At 43.0% G+C, this 26,296-nt stretch overlaps 1 protein-coding gene across 8 annotated transcripts in view; it reads left to right on the top strand.

Annotated features, from left to right (window-relative positions):
- SEC31A (SEC31 homolog A, COPII coat complex component) overlaps positions 1 to 26,296 on the top strand; it is a 67,551-nt gene that overhangs the window by 23,887 nt on the left and 17,368 nt on the right. For 4 of the 8 annotated variants that reach the window (XM_045017728.1, XM_045017726.1, XM_045017729.1 and 1 more), the window contains exons 13-23: positions 1,563 to 1,613; positions 4,371 to 4,448; positions 5,761 to 5,827; positions 6,803 to 6,981; positions 10,307 to 10,433; positions 12,932 to 13,077; positions 15,099 to 15,272; positions 16,147 to 16,320; positions 20,314 to 20,406; positions 21,094 to 21,226; positions 22,742 to 23,080. In XM_045017728.1, the coding sequence (XP_044873663.1) occupies positions 1,563 to 1,613; positions 4,371 to 4,448; positions 5,761 to 5,827; positions 6,803 to 6,981; positions 10,307 to 10,433; positions 12,932 to 13,077; positions 15,099 to 15,272; positions 16,147 to 16,320; positions 20,314 to 20,406; positions 21,094 to 21,226; positions 22,742 to 23,080 (1,561 nt within the window). The remainder of the gene's footprint in view (positions 1 to 1,562; positions 1,614 to 4,370; positions 4,449 to 5,760; positions 5,828 to 6,802; positions 6,982 to 10,306; positions 10,434 to 12,931; positions 13,078 to 15,098; positions 15,273 to 16,146; positions 16,321 to 20,313; positions 20,407 to 21,093; positions 21,227 to 22,741; positions 23,081 to 26,296) is intronic. The other 4 variants (XM_045017730.1, XM_045017731.1, XM_045017732.1 and 1 more) reach the window with 3 other exon arrangements.

The raw sequence follows: 26,296 nt of genomic DNA, 5'->3' as shown, positions 1-26,296 counted from the left end.
GGCACGTGGCTCCGCGCTCTGCCCCTCTCTGCAAGCACCGCCCCTGCAGCTCTTCTGGCCAATGGGAGCTGCAGGAGCAGTGCTTGCAGGCAGGAGCAGCGCGCAGAGAGAGACCCCTACATGTAGGAGCCGGAGGGGGGACATGCCGGCTGCTTCCTGGGAACCACATGGCATGGAGGCTAAGAGGGACAGGGTGCTGCCCTGTCAGCCCTGGCGCCACCAACCAGACAGTCAACAGCTCAGGCAGCGGTCCGGACCGGAATCACCAGGTTCACTTTTCAATCGGGTTTCCAGTTGAGAACCAGATACCTGGTCACCCTATCTGGCATGCTTTTCTGAGCTTGCTTTTCAAGCCATCACCTTTATTTCTCAATGCTTCATTCTTCACCTTTTTCAGTAGAACAGTGTTGCCTCCTTGAAATCTCCAGTTTGTCTTCCTTTAATTTTAACTAAGTTGGTACAAACACTTTACTCATTTTTGTAATCTGTAGCACCTCCAAACTTAAGTGTGTCTGAAAAATAGCCAGTTTTCAGCAAAGAATTGCACTGTAAACTGAATTCATGTTATCTAGTGAGTTGAAACAATACAGAGTGACTGACTCATCTTAGAGTTAGTGACATCTTGACAACAAAAAACAATTTATTCTTTAACATTTTTAGGTTCCTTACTTTATCACTAATATAAAAAGAGCAATTGGTGTCAGTTTGCCAGAATGAGCTTCTAGTAGCATGTGGCTTTATTTTATTATTTTTTTGGTCTGGCACTCTGGCCAAACCAAGGGAACTTCTGGAATATCACTTTTCATTGCTGTATTTACAGTAATGTAAATAAAAATGAGAGTCTAGAAAAAAACCTGTGCATTAAGCTAAATTTACGGACTAGAACAGCCTCTATGGATACTATTCAACCTGTAGAACTAGAAGTAATCAGATGAGATTAGTGGTATTAGAAAAGCCATCCTGTCCAGCTGCTAGACTAATGCTTTTCCAGTCTGTATTTTAACTCTTTATCTATACATTAGGTTGGGATTTTCAAAGGGATCTAAAGGAGTCAGACACTCACTTCACATTGAAAGTCAATGAGAGGTAGGTGTCTGAACTCTTCCGCCTGTTTGAAAATCCTACCCTGACACATTATCGTGCTGTGGTTCAAGTAATCCTAACAAAATCCAGTTTCCCTAATCACTATAGATAGGGATCTTTTCCCCCTGAGAGCTGTGTTATAACATTATTTTTATTATTTTATTACTACAGTAGAACTCAGAAGTCCCAATCAGGTTTGGGGCCCTATTGTGCAACACAAGGGAAGACAGTCTCTGCCCCCCAGAAAGCTAAAATCCAAGAAGATTTTAACCTTTAGAAGTGGTCAGTTCCATCACGGTTTGGTTAGCATGGGTCTCAAAGTAAATTCCTCTGCACAATGATCAGGGAAACGTTCTAGCGTGCAATCAGGGCCTTATCTCATCTCCAACTTATGGTGACCTGTGACATGTTAACACTTGCTACATACCCTAAAGTAAGAGAGAAAACCACTTCTCTAATAAATCTTATTTGTTTTGTAGATTACTTCAGCTCTGAATAAAGAGAATCTTGTAGATGGCAAACTAGAGGAGGTAAGCAAACAAAAACAACAAAAATCTTTTTTGTCACATTAATGTAACAAAAATGTGCCAGGTAAGAATCATTTCTCTTTTAACTCAATAGTTATACCAGATCATATGAATGACTCAGATTATGAGCATGTTGTAAATTTACAATTTCCACATAAAATATGAAAGTTCATATTTTAAAAAGTCCCTGACATTTCTGGCACTAGAACTGTGTGAATATCATTAGTTAGTTTATTTCTTATCACCCAGTTAACAGTTACTGGTGTGTTTTGTTTTAGGATCTCTGTCTGCAGGGAGAGAAGTTAATCTTGACATGAGTTTTGTGGGGTTTCTTTGCTTCTCCATATTGGTTGCTTTTTTAATGCTTTTGTACTGTCCATTACAATGTTTATGTTGTCTGTGGGTGTAGAAAGGTGTCATATCCTTCCTGTTGTCAGGCAATCTCTGCAGCCTCCGGATCATTAACAAAAAGAATTGCAACGTGTTGGGGGAAGAACCACCCTGAAAAGCACAGAGTAAATAACAACCTTCGTAGCTAGCTCAGAAATAAACAGCTCCTCTTCTCTCTTTCTCTCTGCAGACCCACATTCTCAGCAAGTCATGGTTGTTGTACGCAATCGCTACTTATATTGCAATTTCTACCTTCCCTTAAACATCTGCTAAAACAAAATGTTGTGAACTCTAACAGGAGTTGCAGAGGGAAATATAATCTGTGGCATCTAAGTGCTCATCACTCTGGAGACAGACAGTAGGGGAATCCTGCCCTTATCATACGGAATGAGGGAGCTGGGGAAGGGAGCTCTCACCACAACAGTGATCTAGGGACCGTCCAGGCCCAGGATTGTAGGGGTGGGAGAAGGCAGGGGTGGGAGAAGGCAGTAGGCAGCGTGCTTTGCTCCTGTCAAGAGGAGCAGTTTGTGGCCCTGGCTAGTGTGTGCTGTACATTGCAGGATTCCGATAGAGGGGGCTGCCTACAGGGCCGGTGCATGGAAGTTTCTCCTAGGGCGCGAAACATCCTCCTTGCGCCCCCGTCCTGAGGTGCCCCCCACCCCACGGCAGCTCCCCCTCTGCCCTGAGGCGCCCCCCCATGGCAGCTCCCCACCCTCCGCCCCGAGGCACCCCCTCCCACCCCAGCTCACCCCTGCTCTGCGCACGAGCACCCCGAGCACGCCATCGCTGCTTCACTTCTGCCTCCCAGGCTTGCGGCGCCTAAGCCAATCAGCTTAGGTGCTGCAATCCTGGGAGGCAGGAAAGTGAAGCGGCCATGGCATGCTCGGGGAGGAGGCGGGGCAGCGGTGAGCTGGGGTGAGGAGTTCCCCTGCGTGCCGCACCTCCCTTCCTCCCCTTACTTGCTGCAGGCGGCCCTCCCCGCGCCCCCCTGCCCCAGCTCCCTCCGCCTAAATGCCGGCGGCAACTGGGGTGGCCGAAGATCCGGCTGCCGAGGTCACTGCTGAAGAAAATGGCGCCCCCCAAATGCCAGCGACCTAGGCGACTGCCTAGGTCACCTAAATGGTTGCACCAGCCCTGGCTGCCTACTCTTCCCAGAGTGAATATGATGCATCAGCAGGCCTGAAGCTAGGCCCTTCTTGTAACGGGGTGCTCACCGCGCCCCGCTGGGTTCAGCCTCCTGGCCCTGCTTCCTAATAAATCAGGACCGCTTCAAGCTGGTGCAACACCCATGCTCTTTATTCCTGTGTCCATTCTCTCCCCCACAACCAGCTCCAACTATCTGTAAATAGATTATTTAAAGGGTTGGCCTAGCACAGGCCTCAGTGGCAACAGGCTCCTTCTGAGCGTACTCCTCCTCCCCAAGCTTTTAGCCCCTGTTAATGAGGTGGACAGGTGTGGCCATTTTCCAGGACAGGCCTAGCTAGTGACCCAGCCCCAACCCATTTCCTCTGATTGGGGCTGGGGTGGCAGGAATTAATTAAGGTTTCCCCTGCAGCACCTGGCTACACTTCTCCCCTAGCATACCTGTCTGCATTACAGAGAAGGATTTGGTCTAATGGTTTAATTTTCAGCATGTGGGACTGAATCTGAGATTCCCACTGCTTTCTTGTAAGAATGGCTTGCATTGAATATGCATCTTTTTTTCTTAGTGATCTAAAGCGGTAATGGAATATACCCTCGCCATACGTTCTCTGCTTCACACTCTCTTCTTTGTCAGAGTCTGTTACAAACACCCTTCATATCATTATCGTGCACATGCTCTTTTGGCTACCATCAATAAGTGTCAAATTTTAAAAAAGTGGCTACATGTGTTCAGATGGCTAATTGGAAAACTGGCCTGGTCTACACCTAAAAATTATATTGACCTAGCTACATTGCTCAGGGCTGTGAAAAACTCCATGCCCTGTTCAGAGTAGTTAGGTTGACGGAATTCTTCCATCAACATAGCTACCATCTCTCAGAGAGGTGGATTGTCTACATCGGTGGAAAAAACCCTTTCTGTAGACGTAGGAAGCATCTACGCTACAGCGGCTACAATGGAGAACCTGCAGCACTGTAGCTGCGCTGTTGTAGCGTAGATGTGGCCTAAGTATGGCTCTAGTTAGTGGGGAAAACGGAGGAAGTGAAGACATTTACATTTTTGCAAATGGAGTTCTGCTCTTGGCAGACTCGCTCTGTATATTGTTGGCTCATGTTCCTTTTAATCTGTGTTCTTCAGTGCTGAGTGTCTTTCTCTCTCTCTCTCTCTCTCTCTCTCTCTCTCTCCCCTGCAAACTTTTTCCAAATGCCATCTTCCATTCTCTACAAAAGGCTCTTAAAGAATCTGACCAATCAGTACAAAGTGATGGTGAAGATAGCCAATCTACTGAAGAGCTGTTCTTGGGAGAGGTAAGTGTTGGCTTCTGTATTAACTATGTTGGGTTGTCACGCGCTTACCCACCACCTTAACAGCTCATTTCCTTTCTAGTGCGTCTTTCTAATGTTCTCTCTGTGTGTGTATTGTACCTGCGCGTATTGCACAATGGCAAATGAGAGGGGACATGGTCAATCAACAGTTTCTCTGTTCAGGTTTGGTCCACACTATGAAAAGGTTGAGAACTAATGTGTGAAGGAGACTTCCACTGGGTAGTATGCATTTCTATATGAATTTCATTTTAAATTCCAAAATTAACATGTTGTGCATAGATTTTCACATCGGATTTGAGATTGTTGTTGTTTTTGGGTTTTGTTTTGTTTTTTAACTGAAAGATCATACACGGTTCTATTGTAGAGGCTGCTGAATGCTCTGGCCCTTATCCAGTAAAGCATTTTTAAGCATGTGCTTAATTTTCAGCACGTGAGTGGTCTCATTTCAATGTCCAAAGCTAAGCATGTGCTTAAATGCTTTGCTGGATTGAGCCAAGGTGCCCAGGACCTTGCAGGATCAAGCACCAGATCTCTGTGCAGTAAAGTTAAGTGTTAGGTAGGTAGCATTAACATACAGATCAGCCTTTTTGCGGGGAAAAATATATGCTTATTTAAAAAGCAGTACCTACCAATCTGATGCATCATGCTGGAGCAATTAGATGCTTGGACATTGACTCACCCTGACACCTTGAGCAGGTGACTTAACTTTTTGGTTTCCCTCTCTGTAAAATGAGGATGTTATCATCTGTGCTCCTCACAGTGGGCTGTGAGGATTAATTAGCTAAAGCTTCTGGAGGGGTTTTTTATTACTATTATTCTGTGCATTCATGCATGGAAATCCCAAGGCTGTACCTTGTTGTCCAAGTAATTGCTCACAATGTCTAAATACTCACCCATGTACTTAAATGAACCTCTTCCCAGTGAAGTGAACCCTGACGTTTTTGAAGTGTTTTTCCCTAATTGCATCTCATTTTAATAATGCTCACCAGTGATCTGTCAGCAGTGTGCTCTTATGTTTGTACATGTACATAGCTAGGTAGATTCCTGGGTATGTTCAGGGCTTTTCCACAGTGCTCAGAGATTTGCTTTGTACGGGTGCCAGGGGAAGTTAATGACATTGACTAGAAACACTGAGCATAACAATGCTCTTTCACTCTAAGTTAGTGGCTCCTTGGGGAACGGCTTTAAGAAAGCATACCATGCCCTCCAATGTACGGTGTATGTCTTCAAACATGGATTTATTTAGCCTAATTCTTTGCATAGACTGAAAAACTGCACTTTTCCTCTCTATTAGAGAACAAAAGAGGAGATTGAAGATCTGACATCTGGAAAAGAAACGTTTAACATCTCTGTCAGTGGAGGTAAAAACCTGTTCATATTGATTTCATGATACTTGCAAATATTTTTAATTATTGAGATACAACTGTAGTATTACCTAAATTCTCTTTATATGGAGTCTTCTGCCTAGGGAATGTCAGAGAGTCTGTTATTTACCCGCATTTCAATTATTTTCACTTCTATATTAGCTTTCACCCAACAGTCTCAAAGTACTACAACACCTGTGTTAGGAAAAGTAAGGAATTACACAGGGATTGCATCCCCCATCACTGAAATGCATCCACCTCTGGGTAGTTTGACACCTTTTTAACTGCATATTGCAACTCTACTTTTAGACAGATTGTTAGGAAGGATCCTGTACCAGTTGACACTGAAACTAGAAGAAGGGTTTAGTAGACAGACTGTTGTTAGCAGAGTTCAGATTTGGTCAGGAGATGGGTGTTAACACCTCATTCTTACCAACACTCCCAGGGGATCTTTAGTGACCACCGAAGTTCAAGGCCTTTCTTGTACATCTCATCCACAAGATAGCACTTCAAGAAGCCCTGACGAAATACACTGGGTCATAGTTTCAGTACTGACTCAGAAGAAAGAGTGCTGCTTAGTGAAATACTAGCAGTACTTCCTATGACACTGAAGTACGTGATTCTTGGAGATCTCTTCTCCTAGTACTGGTATGGCCTGACCAAGTGCGTTTGAGATCTCTTGGGATCATAGCACAAAGTGATAAGGCTGCAGGCTCTTTGGCCTTGATTCAGGAAATCCACCCTATTGAGGACAGCACTTAAGCATATACGAAAGTGTTGTCTTGAATAGCAATGAGCTTAAACATGTGCTTAACTTTTTTCCTGAATCAAGGTCTTTAAGAAGAAAACAGCCCAGCATCACAGAGTGAGAGAGAAGCTGCTACTTGACTCACCTATATAACTGTATGTTTAACACTTATTTTATTTTGAAGCAGTGAAATTTTTAAAACTAAATTATCCCTCCTGTTGCAGATGTTGATGGTTTGATTACCCAGGCTTTGCTGACTGGTAACTTCGAAAGTGCAGTTGATCTCTGCCTACATGATAATCGCATGGCTGATGCCATCATATTGGCCATAGCAGGTGGACAAGAGCTGCTGTCGAGGACGCAGAAAAAGTACTTTGCTAAGATGCAAAGCAAAATTACCAGGGTATGTAGCTTTACAACTGAAAACTAAAACAAAATCTGTGCGCATAGGCTTTCAGCAGAGTCCTGAAACTGTTAATGTTCTGGTGACATACGGCTTTCCTTGCTGTCTATATACATTTGTTTCTAGGAGAATTGAATGTAGGGTAAATTCATTCATTGGATCTGTGAGTGAAAGGGTGTTTTTCTGATTTGTGTATTGTTAAGCAGAGAACAGGCTTATTAGCTAGGATGAAGAGCAGCTTTTACTCTTATTTCTACTCTCTCTCCTCGTCCTTTTAAAATTTGTTGATCACATTGAGTAAAAAGAATCCTCGCTGATGAACAAGGATAAATATTTAGTTTAAACAGTGTTTAGTGTATGTGCAGTCTCTTATCTGGCCATCTTTAGCAAGTACTGTACTTACTCCAGCTGCAGCACTTACTATGTTAATTTCTGTCCAGTCAGTTGGAGGAGAGATTTTTGCTGATGTTTTGCTTTACTGTGTACAAAGGTTATCTAAGAATAGCAGATCTAATCTAATCACATAACATCTATGAGACAGTGTGATATGGACATCTGGTTATTTGTGCTCTGCAGCTTCTGCCTTGCTGGCAATGCTCCTTCAGTTCTTTGCTTCTTACTGCTCACTTGTGTCAGAGTGTCAGCAGAAGGTGAGAGGAGCAGCCATCAAGACATACTGTTGCCAAAGTTGGCATTTTGAAACCGACAGCTTATTTCAGTTCTTGCTTCTCACTGTTCCTTGGACAGGGAAAGGCATTTAACGGTGTAGCAGGAGGAGGCAAAATTGAAAAGAGCAGGTTTGTATCCTCATGCTAAGGTCCTGAATTAGCAAAGCACTTAATCACACGCTTAACAGGGAGCAGTGGCTTCAAATGGGACTGCTCCTGTGCTTAAAGTTGAGCAGGTTGCTCAAGTGATTTTCTGGCTCAGGGCGTAAGGCTGCAAAGCATGACCAGGACTAACACACCATCTGCAGTCTCTAAGTGGGCCTTTACTGGCCATTCCCTATGATCCGATTGGGGCAAGGGCAGTTCCAATTTCTTTTGTCTGGGGAAAGAGTAAAGAGGGAAAATCTGTCCATCTCTCTGAGACCTTTTAGATATCTTTAGTAGGCTTAAAGAACAGACGTACCGGTATTTCTAATACTCCTTTTGGCAATCCATCCTTTGGGGAAAGACAATTCGGTGGAACACCAATCCCTTACCTATGCGTTGTGTTAGCAAATAAGTGATACATTTGTCATTGCACATTTTTTTTTATTAGTTACTTGCCTTTGTTTTTCTTCTAAAGTCATACAAACTGTTTGTTATGCCCAATTGTGTTACTTACAAGGCCCTTGTTCACTAAATATCAACACAGCTTCAGAGTAAATCAGTATTCCATCTGAAGTGGATGAGTAACTGGAGGGCAGAGCCGGAGGCAGGGAAGAAAAAACTGAATACTATCAAGATCCTGGCACTTTGGCTCACAGGACAAAGGGCGGGGTTGTTCAGTTAGTGGACAAAGTATTGTTGATGCAAGTCTGGGTTGCCGCTGCTTAGGGCAATCTCTTTTAACTGCAGTGAAGTAGGCTGCCAGGGGCGTAGAGTTTAATAAAATGGAATTAAAAGGTTTGATTGGCATGCAGTTTAGTAACAAAATCAGTGATGCCCCTCACTTTACCCTGTGTTATGCATAAGTTTTATAACTAAATTCTTAACCAAACAAAGCTAACCTTGTACTGTAAAATAATTTTTTTAAGCACCTGCAGTGTCCCTAACTTGCTGATTACTGTACCCGTGTGACGTTGCACTCAGGACTCCCAGAGCTGTGAGCCACCATGTTCCCACTCTGCCTTAGCAAGAGTGAGAGTTTGCTGCTGCTAAGGTATGTGTCAGCTTTCTGACACATCAGCCTGTCTGCCTTGCCAGCAAACTCTTCAGGACTCCGCCAGCCTAAACCTTGCCTTGTAGGTGACAATCAGTGAACCCCAGTTCTGGAGTTCCCCAGAGATGTCTCCCTGCAGTGTCCAGGCCCTGTCACTGGGCGCACTCAGAAATTAAGTTCCCTGCCTCCAGAGAGACAATACACACACCAGCATGTTAGGTTAGCTAAGACTCACACTTCCATACAACAGCACTGAGATGGCTTTGTAATAAAACAAGAATAAGTTTATGAACAAAGAACAGACATTGAAGTGACACTAACCAAGAGAAAGAGACAGGTATGGTTACAAATAAAACAAAAGAAAACATACTATAAAATAAAAGTGACTAAAACTTAATCTTTCTTTGCCTAAGCAGTTTTTGTATGTACATCAAATTACCAGCATTCATAGCGTTTCAGACTAGGGGATCCAACTTTTACAGGCTCAAAGCGTGTTGTACCTATGTCCTCTCAGTGATGGGCACCTAAGGAGTTCTCTCCCTTTCTTGTTATAGACAATAACCCCTGAAACGTATTATTTGAAAAGTAAGCACAGAAGAAGTTCCTCTCCCCTGCTGCTTGTTCTTCAGGCTGAAGGCACCAAGCCCCTTTTTTCACCCTCTGGTCAATTTGCTTTTTTAATTAGTTTGATCACTTTATTTACCTTCGATGCAAATGTACTTCTGTTGTACTTTGCTTGCAAAGCTTGACCCTGGCAGACTGGTGAATCCACATTTCTTTGTCTAGGACAAACCTGTTTATCTGCTCTACTCAGATTGCTTTGTCTGAACACATTTTAGGAACAGATTTCCAGCACACACACGTAACACTTTTCACGCTACCCATGCGTACCTCACTCAGTAATGCAAATCACCACTGTGTTACCAACTTTCAGAAAACATCTTATTCAATACACGTTTATAGTATAATAATATTGTATTCAATAAGTTGATTCAATTCTTTATTCTTTGTGGTTCAGACCCTCTTTTTTTCCCCCTGGGACATCTGCACCCTGATCCAGGGCCACCCAGAGGATTCAGGGGGTCTGGGGCAAAGCAATTTCAGGGGTCCCTTCCATTCAAAAAAAAGTTGCAATACTACAGAATACTATATTCTCGTGGGGGCCCCTGCGGGGCTGCCCCTCCCCGCCCCCGGGCAGCCTTGCCCTGATCGTCACATTATGTGGTGTGAATTTTATCATAAGGATACTTGCTGTCCTCTGTTGCCTTTGCCCTGGTTTCTAAGTTTCACTGGATCCATCTAAACATGAATTTACATAATCTTTCAGATTAGTTGAGTCATGGTGAAGTGTCTGTCCCAAATACCCTGGGGTTGTGCACACAGCATAGATATAAATGATATGGTGTCAGGAGTGGGGATTCTACAAAGACATCATTTGGTCTTTCTCTTTGCTTCCCAGCTCATCACTGCCGTTGTGACAAAGAATTGGAAGGAGATAGTTCAGTCATGTGATTTGCAAAACTGGAGAGAGGCGCTGGCTGCTGTGTTGACTTATGCTAGGCCAGATGAATTTGCAGCTCTCTGTGGTAAGAAAACTTAAGAATGGATGTAATTTATTTTACTCAACTTTAGTGAAACTATGCTTTTAAATACTCCAAAGTTATTTTCCTTCAAATGAATTAATTTATTCATAATTTGTTCATTCATTGGATAATTCCTTTATTTTGGATTATGGGAACTCATTGGAATTTTAAAGGAATACAATCAACTTGAAATCAATACTCTATTATCTTTCATCTCCTACCCAACCAAATCTGTCTCTGTTCCTGGTTCAACATGCAGCTCCCCCTACTGTATTTGTTCCGTGAACAGACAGCTCTTCAGTCTCCAGGGATGTCAGTCCAACTCTTTTTTTCATAAGGCATTAAATTCATTGTTTTAATTTTTTGTAATAAAAGAAACATACCCCTCAAAGTGATCCATTCCTAAATCATTGTATAGTTCAAAGGTGTTTGTACGTGGAAAGAACAGGTATGCCTCTTCACGGCCAAAGCAAAGCACAACCACTGTTATCTTTTCCTATAAGCCAGCAGTGATGACCATTAATATGAGAGCTGCCTCTGCTAAGAAAACAGTATATAATATTCTTTTCTTATGGGATGCCAATTAAAATGTTTCAGAAACATGACTAGATGAGGCAGAATTATCAGGCAGATAGATTAACACGATTTGTTGGGGAAGAGTCAACATGGCTTTTGTAAAGGGAAATCATGTTATTAGAATTCTTTGAGGGCATCAACAAACATGTAGACAAGGGTGATTCGGTGTACATAGTGTAGTTGGGCTTTCAGAAAGTCTTTGACAGGGTCCCTCAGCAAAGGCTCTTAAGCATAGTAAGCAGTCATGGGACAAGAGGGAAGGTTCTCTTATGGATCAGTAACTGGTTAAAAGAGGAAATAAAGGGTAGGAATAAATGGTCAATTTTCACAGTGCAGAAGTAAATAAAAGGGTCCCCCAAGGATCTGTACTGGGACCAGTGCAGTTCAACATATTAATAATGATCTGGAAAAAGGGATAAAAAGTGAGATGGCAAAGCTTGCAGATGATCCAACATTACTCAAGATAGTTAAGTCCAAAGCTGCCTTTGAAGAATTACAAAGGGATCTCAAAAGTGATATGGCAGATGAATTTCAATGTTGAAAAATGCAAAGTAATGCACTTTAGAAAATGTAATCCCAACTGTACATACAGAATGGTAAGGTCTATATTAGCTGTTACTACTTAAGAAAGTGTTCTTGGAGTCATCATGAAAACAGTTCTCTGAAAACATCTGCTTAATGTGCAGCGGCAGTCAAAACATCTAACACTGTTCGGAACCATTAGGAAAGGATTAGATAATAAGACAGAAACTGTTGCGTTGTACAGCTGCAAGTGTAGCCATACCCTCAGATAAATTCCTGGAGGACAAGTCCATCAGTGGCTGTTTGCCAAGATGGTCAGGGATGCAACCCCATGCTGTGGGTGTCCCTAAACCTCTGACTGCCAGAGGCTGGGCCTGGATGATGGGATTGATCACTTGATAATTGCCCCATTCTGTTCATTCCCTTTGAAACATGTGGCATTGGTCAGTGTCAGAAGACAGGATACTGGCTTGATGGAATATTGATCTGACTGAGTGTAGCTGTTTTTGTGTACAACCGTGTTAGCACTTTAAGTTGTTAAAGCACCTTGGAAAAATTAATTCTCCCACCACGGCTAGGAGGAGGGAAGTGCTGTCTCCTTTCCACAGAGGCCCACACCGAGGCAGAGAGGAGTTAAAGGCTTGCTCTTGCTTCTGTTGAAGTCAGTGGATGAAGGAACAGATCCTTGAGACTCACCAAAGACCACACAGCAAGTCAGTAGGAAATCCAGGATGAATGTGGAGGAAATCCAGTCACCCACACCATGTGTTCACTCCTGCATACCACACTGTCTCACCTCGCCTTATTAGCATAATAAACCAAAGGCCAGCCATGGTTACACCAGCCTTATGTTCTAAACCTTATTAACATTACTCACGTGATGGATACTGTCACAGCTACAAGACAAAATATATTGTGCTAGCAAATCAGATTGCCAGGTACATGCAAATAACAGCAAAATGTGAGACAAGCTCAGACTAGCCCCCATCATTTGTCCCCTTTGGACACATGAACATGTTGCACAATTAGTCTATTTTCAGCGTGAGTGTCAGGGAAGAGGGTTCCCACACTTTGGGTTCCTATGACTTTGCAGATAAACACTGAGCCACGTTGGCCAAGCAGTATCAGGAATGTGTCACAATGTCTGCATTCCCTCTGTGCAAGGGGGGGGGTAACATTTTCCACAGCACCCTAAATGACTGTGTGGGTATGCACAAAACAATGACAATTGTAATGTTTCTCTTCTACGTTTTGCTAAATTTAGAGTTTGGGCATATATTTGAGTATCACCGGGATTTTCATTGTCTTACCCAGAGCTAGTCCAAGCATCCTGAATGGTACTTTGTTTTAATTATCAAGTATTTTATGAGATGACTCAAAAGCTTTTTGTTCATAATTCTTAGATCTGTTGGGTACTAGACTTGAAAACGAAGGGGACAATCTCCTGCAGACACAGGCTTGTCTGTGTTATATTTGTGCTGGGAATGTAGAGAAACTAGTTGCGTGTTGGACTAAAGCTCAAGATGGAAACAGCCCCTTGTCCCTTCAGGTTAGTGTCTTTGTGAAGAAAGGTGTTGAGTGACATGCTGTAATAATTTGGTGGTGTACTTTTGGTAAGTGTGTGAGTTTGGCTTTTAAATAAGTTTATTTTTATACAGGATTTTGACAGACCCTCTGATACTTGCATATCTTTGAGCATGAAAGTGATGTGTTACTTTAAGAGTAAAATAAGATTATTTATAAATGGCCTGTGCTGACACTATATTGCAAAACATGTTCAGTTTTTATCTCAGCTTGTAAAAATAAGGCTGTTGCATTTTTTAATTTATATACTTTTTTTGCAAGGGTTGATACATCATTTAAGTTCATTAGAGACCTTGATTTGTTTTGTAATTCTTGCTTTTGGAATAGATGGTTTAGAAACATTGGGGACGAAGTACCTAAAAGTAAAACCCAGAATAGTTAGTCACAGGTGTTTTTGAAAGGTGGACATGGATGTATTTATTTTTTGGACTTGTATATGTGTGTTGTGTTCCTTTTAAGACAAAGTCAATATCTATTTCCCCACTATAAGGGAATTCTTGGATTTTTTTTTCTTTTTATGATGCTGTCCTATGAAATTGCTTTGGATTTCAAAGCGAACTGTGATATGGGAGAGCTGGAAATCCCAGAAACTATTATTTTAATCCTGGGGGGGATAAAAGCTTACCTATTTATTAAGATATTCACTAACTGAGGAAAAACATGACTGAACTAGAGAACAGTCAATAAACACACAATACTAGTGGTTTACTATTGCGATTCATGTGTGGGTCTGGATTTTTTAAACACTGTACCTTCATTAATGGTCTAGAAGAGGGAGTAAACTGTACATGAATGAAATTAAAAATTATACTAAACTGGGAGCTATTGCAAACACCAGTGAAGGTGGAGGAATAAGAGAGAGATAAGAAATGTGAACAGAAAATAACCCAATGAGATTAGGATGACCAGATAGCAAGTATGAAAAATCGGGACGGGGCTGGGTAGTGGGGGATAATAGGCACCTATACTGTAGAAGACAAAGCCCCGAATATTGGGACTGGCCCTATAAAATCGAGACATCTGGTCATCCTAGGTGAGATGCAACTGGGGAAAAAAGTACTAGTGACATTGAAGAGAAAAATAATCTAAAACACAGCAGTTCAATGGGAAGGAGGAAACTGGGGAATAGGTTTCAGAAAGAGAGCAAGGGTCGATAGTAGACATTTCATTGAACATGGAGTTTGCAGTGCTGTTTGGTAGTTAAAAATTTTGAAAAAAAAGGGCCAATGCAGTTTTGGGCTACATATACAGAGGCACAGTTGTTAAAGGGTTGTGCAAGCGACGAGGAGAATTATTTTGAATGGTACATGGGTTTAACTAGGAGTCATGGAATGGAATCAAGAAATGGAAAATTTATGATGAATATCAAGAACAATTTCTTGTCAGTAGGAACTATTAGACTGTGGAATAGTCTCTCAGAGGGAGTGGTTGAATCCTCTTGGCTTAAGACGATTAAAACTAGAGTTGCCAAAACACTATTAATGGTACGTTAGGGAACAATCCTGCATTTGCGAGAAGATGGATTAGATGACCTAACTGGTCTTTCCCATTGCTGCTTTATGTTTCTAGAAAAATTTTGTAACCACAGTAAATAACATTCTTTTGTTGACTAATACTAGAAAAAATGGCTGCTGATAATCTACAGGTACCTTAGATCTCATAAAATAAGAATTTTAAAAAGCTTTTCTTTATGGAGTAACCAGATTACTACTGGTTTATTTAATGTCAGTACATTTTAAAATGCACTGAAATTGATGATCACGGATTACTGTTCTATTATCTTGCTCTCTCTGAATGTTACACAGAACACGAGCTAATAATGGTTGGGAAAACCTTTATTTTCACTCTGTTTAAAACAATGTAATGAGAACTGTGTAGTATGCAAGGTTGATCTTGAGTCTATTACTGACATGCTGTAGTTAGTGGCTGTTTTCTCTCACTTGATCCCATGAACTTGCTGTTTTTCCTTCTGTCATAATCCTCCAGGACCTCATTGAGAAAGTAGTGATCCTGCGTAAGGCTGTGCAGTTTACACGATCTATGGACGCTGATGCTGTCGGGGCTCTTCTGGCTGAGAAAATGAGTCAGTATGCCAATCTGTTGGCTGCACAGGGCAGCATTGCTACTGCATTGGCTTTCCTTCCTGCAGACACCAACCAGGTAAGTGGCCTTAACTTTCCTTCTGCCCCCTTCTAGATGAACAAGCTTTAACTGAAGACCTTTGCGTGGCACATACAGTGTATAAAACTGTCACTTGAAGACATGTTCCAATGTGGTTTGGGGTTCTTCTTCTCGCTCAGAACGGCATTGACAGGGATTAGTATTGTGCGTAGGTGGGAACAGTCACACGCATGGAACATGGTCTCAGTATTATCGTCTCCTGGTGCCTCAGAAGTTAGAGGGGAGGGGGCTGGAAAATAAATCAAGGTGAAGCCAAGACTTTGCTTTGTGGTCCCCAAGTGACAATGCTCTCTTACAATGAATGGTTTCATTCCTCTCCTGCTAACCACTTCCTGTGAATTCCATAGGTTTTGCAGGGTGGCTATTGGACTATCAGTTAATTCCTGTATATATACTGAAGTTCTTCTTCTTGTCACTCTGAGCTGTGAGAATTGCATTTCATTCTTCTCCCTTCTTGGCTCATGGCGTGCCATTCTCCTGGCCAGTGCGGATTTGAGAAGAGCTCTCCAGTGGTTGTAGCTGCAATCACCCCCCATGCCCCATTTTTCCCCTCTCTCCACATTTCTTTGGCATTCCCACCACTGCCGGCCTGGGAATGAGAATTCCAAACTTGGGATTCAACTCACACTTCCAGTAGAGTCACCTGCACTGTGATCCAGCTGGAATGCCTGTTTTCTGGCTGACGAACAGATTTGCTTCAGCCAACCAGAACACTGTTCAGTGGAGTATCCTGTCCTCTTCTGAACAGTCATTTGAAGTTTAACTGGTCAGTAAGTGGCCATCCATCTGCTGATTTTAGGCCACAGATTCCACTTGGTGTAATTATGTGTTTGCTTTGGTTTACTATTTGTAGCCAAAGATCGTGCTGTTGCGGGACAGACTTTGCAGAGCTCAGGGAGAACTTCCAGTGGGACAGGAGACACCAAAGTCCCCGTATGAGAGAGAACCCGTGCCCAAGGGAAGATCTGGACCTGTGGCTGGACAAATGCAGATGCCCCAAGGCTCGGCCCAGCAGTATTATCAGCAGGTAAATGATTTACAGCTGTCAAGCTGAAGCAGTGCTTGCACTGCGTGGCGTTTGAAGATGATGGCTTGTGCACTTTTTCTTTCATGAATCTGAAGTGTGTGTGATGTGCCTACAAACCCTCTGGACAGCAATTCCATTGTGCTTTCTTGCCATCTCTGTAGATGCCTCCTTTACTCGGCTTTTGGAAACACCTCTCACATATCTTATCAAGCAGCCTGGGGTTGGAGATATTTTTTTCCTTAATTTCAAATGTATTTCAGTGCAAAGCACTATAGCTTCAGGGATTTTTTATTTTTATTTTTATTTTCCCCTCCCACATGCAGCCTTTGAGATGCAGTCATGTCATGCAGTTACCATCTCTTCAGCTAAGGTCGAGCTGGCTATTCGCTCTGCAGCCCATTGCTCTGTAATCGTCCAGAGAAATTGCTGCACAGTTGCAATAGCAAACTCATGGCAGGTGATGCTGATTCTGCTGGCCCATGCTGTGAGTCCAGTGATGGACAGATTGGGTGGCCAGTACAGCCTCATGCTTAGGCAGGTGGAGTAGGAGCTGTGTATGGAGAACATCTGAACCCTGGACAGGGTTGAGGTGCTGGTGCGGGAGGCCTGGAAGACCGGAGCGTGAGATGTGCTGGAAGAATGAGTGAGTGAGTGAGTCTGGGGTAGAGGAGGACGTTGTTTTGGGGGGCGTTGAGTGGGAAGGCAAATGGGGAAGTGGGGACCTTTCTGCTAGATTGGACTCAAGGCTGTACCAAATCAGACTACATGGCAGAATGGGGGGAAACAGGCTTGCCATTACTGCCATGGGATGGTGTGAGACACGCCATCTCAGCTGTTCTCCTAGTTTAAGTGTGATCGCCAGTCCCTTAGCAAGCCATTGTTGATTGGCTGGCCCTTTTGCCACTAGCTGCTTTCAGCTAATTCCTTGAGAACGGAAGGCGTGTATTAGAGGTATAGGAACTGTTTTTAAATGGAGAAAGTGGAAACGAGAAACTAGGTCTGCGCTTTGGGTTTCCCTTCACATGCTGGGTGCTGATAATGTGGATTTACTGGAATGCTCACACTTTCTGGCCTTGAGGCATCTGATGCTTCAAGTAAATCAAGTAGTTGTATCTTCCCAGCTTTTTTGGATTCTGGAGGGGGTTATGATGCATCGCATCGCATCAGGGAAACAAAATTATTTGCCTTTTTGAGGGCAGAATGAAGAGGAAAGGCTGAAGGGTCAGGGTGTTTGGCATTGTTGTCTTCCTTTGTATATCGGTGGCTTTGAATGCCTTACTGCAGAGTTACCCCCAGATGATATCCTGGATGTAGAACTTACAAAAAGTAACTTTCAGAGCGGGCAAAAGACTTCATTAGATTTGTGCAAACATCACTGTGCTTGTTTTCAGATACATTATTACAAATAATTAAACCAGCTTTTCCTTTCTGTTTCTCTCTCACCTTCCTTCCTGTAACCAATGAATTGTATTTAAAGGTGATTCTGCAGTCGCAATAACCTTCATGTTCTGTTATGGAAAATGTTAGCTTTCCTAGATACCAGATGGTCTTGGTAATGCTACAAACTGAAGTTTGGCCTGCCAAACACAGGGTTGTGAGTTCAATCCTTGAGGAGGCCACTTAGGGATCTGGGGAAAAAATTGGTCCTGCTAGTGAAGGCAGGGGGCTGGACTCAATGACCTTTCAAGGTCCCTTCCAGTTCTAGGAGATTGGTATATCTCCAATTATTACCTTTTTTTATTACCTTAGAGTTAAATGCTAGGAAGGGGATGGGAGAACTGCCTCTGCTTATTTAATAAAAAACAACAAAACTTACATACAGGTAAAATTATGGTTTAAACCAGGGATAGGCAACCTATGGCACGGGTGCCGAAGGCGGCAAGCGAGCTGATTTTCAGTGGCACTCACACTGCCTGGGTCCTGGCCACCGGTCCAGGGGGCTCTGCATTTTAATTTAATTTTAAATGAAGCTTCTTAAACATTTAAAAAACCTTATTTACTTTACATACAACAATAGTTTAGTTATACATTATAGACTTAGAGAAACAGACCTTTTAAAAACATTAATATGTATGACTGGCACGCGAAACCTTAAATCAGAGTGAATAAATGAAGACTCGGCACAGCACTTCTGAAAGGTTGCCAATCCCTGGTTTAAACACAAACCAACAAGTATGTTCCAAGTGAACTGTGCAAAGAAATTTTTGACTTGCAGGTTCCTTGTGTTAAAAACACAATTCCACATTTAGGCACTGCAGGGATTTGATATTAACGGGGTGTTACAAACGGACATGCACCAGTATGTAGATTGGACAGAGCAAAGTAAAACGTAGTATATGAGCCTTCACTTTTCGTTTACTTGCCATTCACCCCAACTTAGGAGAGCACTTAAACACGTGTGTAAGTCCATCATTCCTGTTCAGGCCAGCACTTAAGCATGTGATTAACTTTAAGCATGTACTTAATTATGGGCCTCCGTCTGTGTTATTATAATATTCTTTTTTTCGGAAGGCGAAAAGCATCTAATTAACTTTTTAAAATTGCAAACTGATTTTTGATCAAATCATGCACATACATATTTGGGAAGTTATTAAAATGTTCATATTTGTTGTTGTAATGGCTCATTATATCAAAAAATACATAGAATCATACAACTGGAAGGGACCTCGAGAGGTCATCTAGTCCAGTCCCCTGCACTCGTGGCAGGACTAGGTATTATCCAGACCACCCCTGACAGGTGTTTGTCTAACCTGCTCTTAAAAATCCCCAATGATGGAGATTCCACAACCTCCCTAGGCAATTTATTCCAGTGCTTAGCCACCCTGACAGTTAGGACGTTTTTTCTAATGTCCAACCTAAACCGCCCTTGCTGCAATGTAAGCCCATTGCTTCTTGTCCTGTCCTCAGAGGTTAAGAACAACAATTTTTCTCCCTCCTCCTTGTAACAACCTTTTATGTACTTGAAAACTGTTATCATTTCCCCTCTCAGTCTTCTCTTCTCCAGACTAAACAAACCACTGCTGTTATTAGAAGTAGGTGTATTAAAGTCATTCCTGAGCGGGATGGTAACTTAATGTTGCTTTTACTCTAACTATGCAAAGACCTGGATTTAAGGCTCACCTCCTGTCTCCTTCCTCTGACATGCAACGTAGGCACTATGAATTCAGTGTACGCCAGTATCTCCCGTTCCTCAACAGCGCCATTTCTTGCCAGTTAAAGATGTGGTATAGATGAGCCAACAGAGTCCTGCTCATTCATCCTTGGTCAGGAAGATAGTGATTACAATGTAGGGCTAAGGCCTTGGGAAAGTACAGAAAACATGGGCATAGGAGATATCTGGTATCCCGGGGGCACTCTGAGGACCCAGTTGTGGGAAGAGACTAACACTGAGGAAGAAGCTTATTGTGCATGTGCTACAGCTGGATTTCAAATTTGTCTTTTTAAAATAAGACACCTGAGAGAGTCATCTGAACCCAAGTTCACTTACATGGAGGCAGTCAACTTCCATTTCATTGAAGCCTTGTAACTTACAGGCTATTGTGTAAGTGCTGCTTGGTGTGAGCCCTCAGCATGGGGTGAATTTTTGCAGCAGTTACAAAAATGTGACAAAAGGGAGTTTTGTAATAATGACACTCTGACAGAGCTGGCTTTAGGGGCATGTATAATGCCATTCAAACACCAGTCCGCTTTCTAACTGTTAGTACCTTCTCTATGCTCCATCTTCCTGCTATGGTTCCCTTTAGATACCAGAACTCTTGACCTCTTGTCTTCTCTGTTTGCTTTTGAATGTGCAATGATTTAGGCTCTGTCTTTATTTTTATTTTATTATCTTGATTTCATGGCTGCTTTGAAGCTCTGGGATGCCTGATTTTGTGTGTTCACAGAGTTCCTATAACCTGCATTGCATCTGGTAATGTGATACCTTTTAGGGTGTTTTTGTTTTGTTTTTTTTAATTTTATTTTCCGTGATTGGTATTTCTTTGTTCAATTCAGGTTAGAATTGCCCCTACTGTCACTACCTGGAGTAACAAAACTCCTACTGCCCTTCCCAGCCATCCTCCTGCAGCCTCTCCCTCTGACACACAGGTATAACATTCATTATTCCTCTTTGAGCAGTTCCTGCTCCCTTTAAACAAATACCCTCCTATACAGTTTGTATGCTTGATGCATTCCAGTGCATTTGGGAGACAGCAACAGGTGTTCAGGTCAATCTGATTTTTTTGTTTCCATTCAGCTCTTGTTACATTGCCAGATATTACCGGGACGGCTAGCCTTGAAAAAGCATTAGCTGGTGTTTTAATCAAAATTTAAGCTCAAGTGAGAACTTGCACAGCTTCCTTTTGGCTGTGGAATCATGCAAGTGTTGCAAGAGTAGTCTTTTTCTCTCTCTCTCTCTTTCCCCCTAATGTTGGAAATATCAGGTTTAACCTTTAAAAAGTGTCTTAAAATATCTAGATGGCAATTTTTTGTGACTTGCTACACATCATCTCTTCATTATATCGAAGGGTTTGTGTTCTAAGGATGTCTGCTTCTTCATTTCCTGTGTAAATGTGGCTGTGGTTCACCTTTATATTGTTCAAAAAGCCTGGCTCACGGAGGTGGTGAAATGATCAGCACAGTTATGTCAGTGGCGATGGCTATTTTCTGTTCATGTCAGTTCAAGGCCTTTAAATATGAAATTGTGAAATCCCATTCAACTTCTCCTCTGTCGACTAGTTAGCAGCACCGACTACATCTAATCTCTTTTCTCTTTACTGCATTCTTGTTTCCCAGGGAGATAATCCTCCACCCCCAGGTTTTATTATGCCACCAGGGGCTGCTCATCCAAATGTGTCGCCACATCAGGCCGCCTCTCCCGGCTACAACATGTACTCGTCGGCGGGGGCACGACAGCCGTACCCACAGAGTAAGTAGCAATGGCTTATTTACACAGCATTTGCATGAGTGAGTTTGTTTGGGAGGTTCAGACCAATGGGAAAACCAATGCCACTCTTTGGGTGAGGGAACAATCCACAGAAAGCTCCTGCTACTGTTACCGTTCACTCACCATACCGAGGGGTATTTTGTCAGGGATGATGTGGCACTGCCTATTGAACAGCTAAATTATAATTAAGCGGGTGGCTACCAACAAATCTTAGATTGAGGCCTAGACTGGCCCTTCCTAAAAGCTCAGAGAGCCAAAGATCCCTACGAGTACTCCAGAGCCAGGTATTTCTCAAGCAGCATGCCTACTTGTTGAGAAGGAATTTAACCTAATTCAGCTATTGCAGAGTCGGCTCAAAGTGAGAGAGAGAGAGAGACAGAGAAAAAGGGGACAGGGAAGAGACCATAGATAAGGGCAAAGATGGAGATTAACAAGGAAGGGGAAGCTGCAGTAACCCGTTTAAAAGAAATAATAACAAAAGAAACACAGGATGTGGAAGAGTAACCGGGGGGGCCGAGGGGAGGGAGAGAGAATATGGAGAAAGGATCCTATGGGAGCAGAGGAAAAATGACAAACACCAAATTTAGACCAGGCACAGTGTTTGAGTTCTGTCATCTAGTGATGAGATCGGGGCCTTGCAGTGAGGAGACCTGAGTCCTGGCCTTGGTTCTGCTACTAACTGTGACTGTGTGCATGTCATTTATCTCCTCTGTATGGGTTTCCCCGTCTGTCAAGTGGAGACCCTACTTTCCTACGTGACCGGGCTATCGTGTGGATTATGTTGCTCCTAACTTTCCAAATCTAGAAGGCTCCCACAGAAGTAGCCACCAGTCTTTCTAAAACCTGTTAATTTTCCTCACCTGTTAATTTTGAGTGTATGGGTTGTATAATGGCCTGACACTTATGAGTTTTGGGAGAGAAGCAGAGAGCTGCCGATAATCAAGGTCTTTGTGAAAAAGGACATAATTCCCATTGCCTCCCTACCAGGCTCCAGCAACAGGGTGAGGTGACCTGGCCCTCTGAGTCCAGGCACCGCATTGTGGGAGTGGGAACTGGGTAGCCAGGAAGCCATTTCAAGTGGGTTGAGAAGGGAGGAGGTGGGCATTGCCACTAAGGGAGGCTGATATGAAATCTGACCCTGCACTACAGAGAGGGACAAGCTGGCACCTTTAACCTGCGCTAGCAGGGTATTAGCTCATTACCTACCAGTAGCAAGACTCTCCCCCATAGCTGGCTTTTGGAGAAAGGCCCACAACATCTGAGGCCTGAGCTTGTTATTCAAGTTAGGTGTCCTACATGACGGCACATTTTTCTACTTATTAAGCCATTGAACAAGTCTAAAATGTAAGTGTTCTGCTCAACTGAAATCAGGAGGAAAGTTGTGATCCTTGGTAGCTAGGAAGAGGGAATGGGGCATCAAAACTGGAGAGGATAGTAGCTTTCTCCTAGTCTAATAATGTTACTAACAAAACCTCTCCCTTTTCTCCCCCTATGTAGCTTATCAGCCACCACAGCAGTATTCTTTTGGAACGGGGGGACCAGCACTCTATCAGCCTCAACAACCTATTGCTCCTCCTACTTCAACCTCCTACGCTAACCCTCCCTATATGCCTTCTGCTTCTCCCCATTCTGCGCCCTCTCAGTTATACCCAGGACAACCTCAACCCTCTCCAACAAGCTTGAATCCTGGCTCTTCTTTCCCCGCCCCTCCTTCTGGTGCATCCTTCCAGCATGGCAGACCAGGAGCTCCAGCAACTTCTGTGGCTTATGCACTGTCTACTGGACCAACAGGTACTCTGCCTGCAACCAATGAGCTTCCTGCATCCCAAAGAACAGGTCTGTGCTTGAAAGGAGTTATTTTGCTTATGTGGATTTTTGTTGTTGTAGTTTGTGTGTTCTGGTGAATTATTAATATAAAATTTGGCTGCGTTTTAGGGTTAATGCACAGTGTTTCTAAAAATGGCATTGTCCTCTCTGTGCATAGTATAGCTGTAACACCCTGTCTACCACAGCTGAAACCATGCTAGCATAATAGCTCTGATTCCCTGATCAATATGTACTGAGATCTTCTGAGAGTCACGCTGTGCTATAGAAAAAGAATCTCTGTCTGCCCTGGTCAGAGGAACCATGCTAGAACAGCGTTCATATGCAATTGATGCTGGCACAATTTTAAGCATCGTGTGAACGGAGCCAAAATGTGGTTGGTGAACCAGTACCTAAAAATGAGCAAATATCAAACCATTGTGGATGCAGTGAGCCTGGTTCTCTTCTTACTCGCACCATTTTTACTAGCATAATTTCTCAGTAGTGTCATCCCCAAGTCACACACATCTATAAATGAAAGAAGGGTCAAGCCCAGTGTTGGATCAAATTTAATTTAAGAAGCCCTTTCTACTGAATAGCCTCACGGAGATGCAGTCATTAGCTCTGTTTTCCTAATCATCAGCTGTGATGGGATTACTGTGCTTATGAATGCCCTGAAAGAGGGTCACAAATTATTTAGAAACACTTCAATGGCATGTTTTTTCTATAAGATAAACAAATAAAACAAAAATAGCATGTGTCTGTTGCTAGAACACAAGAGCATGTTTGAGTGTGATAACAGAGTGACCCAAGCCTCCTTTACTGTTGTTTTCGGTTTGAGCTGCTTTAGTGACCGTTGCATGATGACCGACCTATCTCTTTATTAATGTCGCTTATTTCTCAGCTAACTTTTAAACAGCGTTTCCAGTCCTGATGTATACATGAGCGTGAGCAATTCTGATTTAAACATCGTTTTAGATCCGCTCTGTTAACTCAAAGGGGATAAGAGAGTAATGCAGCAGACTGAAAACAGGGCTGTGTTTGGGCAAGGATTCCATTGTTTAAAGGGACAGCGTCCTGCTAATGGGCTCTGAGATCAAACCATTGAACTTTCTTTTAAATGTCCTTTCTGGTGGGGAAATGGTTTGCTCAAGGCGTTGCTAATGGGATATAGAGCTTCTAGGTTGCCAGCTGGAATCCGGCCCAAGTTGGTAGTGACTGAAAGGCTGATGATGTTTGTTGGTCGATGTGAAATGTATTTGGTCTCGGTCCATTCCCAATGAACAAGCATCCCCAACACAAAAAGCACAGACCCACTTGGTACTAATTGGCAACATTATTGTCCATCTCATCAGAGATATCATGGCTTGAATGGGAGTGGAAGCTGATCTGTTCTCTGACCAGCCTGAGCAATCAATCTGGATCAGGAATGAGGCACCCTTGACCAGGAGGAGCTCCAAAGGGTGGCTCAGGGCACACTGATGTTACTTGCATTTATCTGAAGCTGGTTCTGCCCCTACCCTGACTGTGCCTGTTCTCTGGATAAACAGGACTGCTGTCTCCCAGGCTTTGGCTCCAGTTCCTTTCATGGGTATTACATTTACACACACACGTGAGGAGGAAAATGTCCACTCTGTCCAGGGAAGAGTGGGCTCCGTTTTGGAGGCCTGTCAGCCTGGGCAGCGTTGTTTAACATTGTAGGGATGTATCTTCCCAAAGGGTGCATCTTGCTGAGACTGTTAATATCCTATCTGTTCTACAAACGGACAGAATACCTTCTCCTTTCCTCTTCATGATGAGGCAGTTGGATACCCTTCCCCATCTTTGTGTGAGGATGGTGTACACCACCAGGAGGAGGTATTAGTAAAACGGGTGGAGTGGGAGTTGCTTCCAAGTTTCCTAGCCTTGCAGAAGCAAAGCTGTGCACTGTAATGGAGACAACATTGCTCCTGTATCTTCCAAAAAATGCCGGTAGCAGGAAACCGCTTTAACAGTTTTCTCTCTAATCCATTTTACTATTAGATATAGGTCACTAGAATGCAGCTGGGAGATCTGTCACCTGTTAAATTTCTTGTGTTAAAAGTGTAAGCAATATAGTCCATATGGCTCTTTCAAAGTAGGGTACAGCTCTCACTGTAGAAGCTTCCAACCATAGTAACAAGCACTGTAATGTACGTCACTTTCAGTTTCCACTTTTTGCTCAAAGGTGACCTACACTTCTTTTTATCAAGTTCTGTCAACATTAGCAATATGGGCTGAATGTGTCCTGGGGGGAGATCTGGTGTAAAGTTTAAATCTTTTAAACTTGGGTACTGAAAATTCTTTTAATTGATTATTAGCAGATTTCAGCACTGAGACCACAGTGCCGCAAAGCCTTTAAGTATGTATGTAAGTCCATCCCTATTCACCAGAGCATTTGAGCACATACTTAACTTTAGTCACGTGCTTAGTCCCATTGCATCTTAAGGGCTGAATTGCTCTATTGCACAGGGTTGGGCAGCTGAGTTGGAACCATCTGGCTGCAGCTGAGGGAACTTTCTAAAAAAGATGTTTCAGGGAACCTTCAACAGACTGTTCTGTTCAAGTTGTTAGATCATTTCTCTCAGAAAACTGTACCAACCAGAGAGGGGAAACTTGCTTTTTAAAATGTTTTTAGTGCTGAAAGTACAATATATATTCTCTTCAAACTCCATCCCCTCAGAGTCCTCTTGATAAATAGACTGCTTACCGTGCCTTAGCACCAACGTTATTCACAGAAGCTGTGCCGCATAGTGAAAAAGGCCACTCAGTAAGGGACTATTATATTAAATACATGAAAACATAAAGCCAACGTTAAGCTCAGAGCTGTACCTCCAAATGTCTAGGTGCAAACAGAGAGATGAGGTGCATGGGGTAATATCTTTTACGGGGCCAAATTCTGTTGGTGAGAGAGACAAGTTTACACAGAGCTCTGCTTCAGTACTGAGCGACGTAGTTACACCGACCTAACCCCCCTCCCCACTCCCTGTATACAGCGCTGTGTGAAAAGCTCTCCTATTGGCCTAGTAAAGAGCATCTTTACTTTAGCAGCGCAGCTGCACCGATGTAGCATTTTATGTGTATGGAGACCTGCCGTTTATCAGTGTCACAGCTAAATACAAGGTGGAACAGATCGTTTAGCATAAGTAATTAACACACATTTCAAGGGACCATTCAAGGTGAAGTGGCCTGTTAACACCCCTCCAGTCATAGGGAGGAAAGGAGGAGGGA

The sequence above is a fragment of the Mauremys mutica genome, chromosome 5, assembly GCF_020497125.1.
Source record: "Mauremys mutica isolate MM-2020 ecotype Southern chromosome 5, ASM2049712v1, whole genome shotgun sequence".
Lineage (NCBI taxonomy): Eukaryota > Metazoa > Chordata > Testudines > Geoemydidae > Mauremys > Mauremys mutica.
The sequence above is the reverse complement of the archived record's forward strand: the minus strand, read 5'-3'. Positions and strand labels throughout refer to the sequence as shown.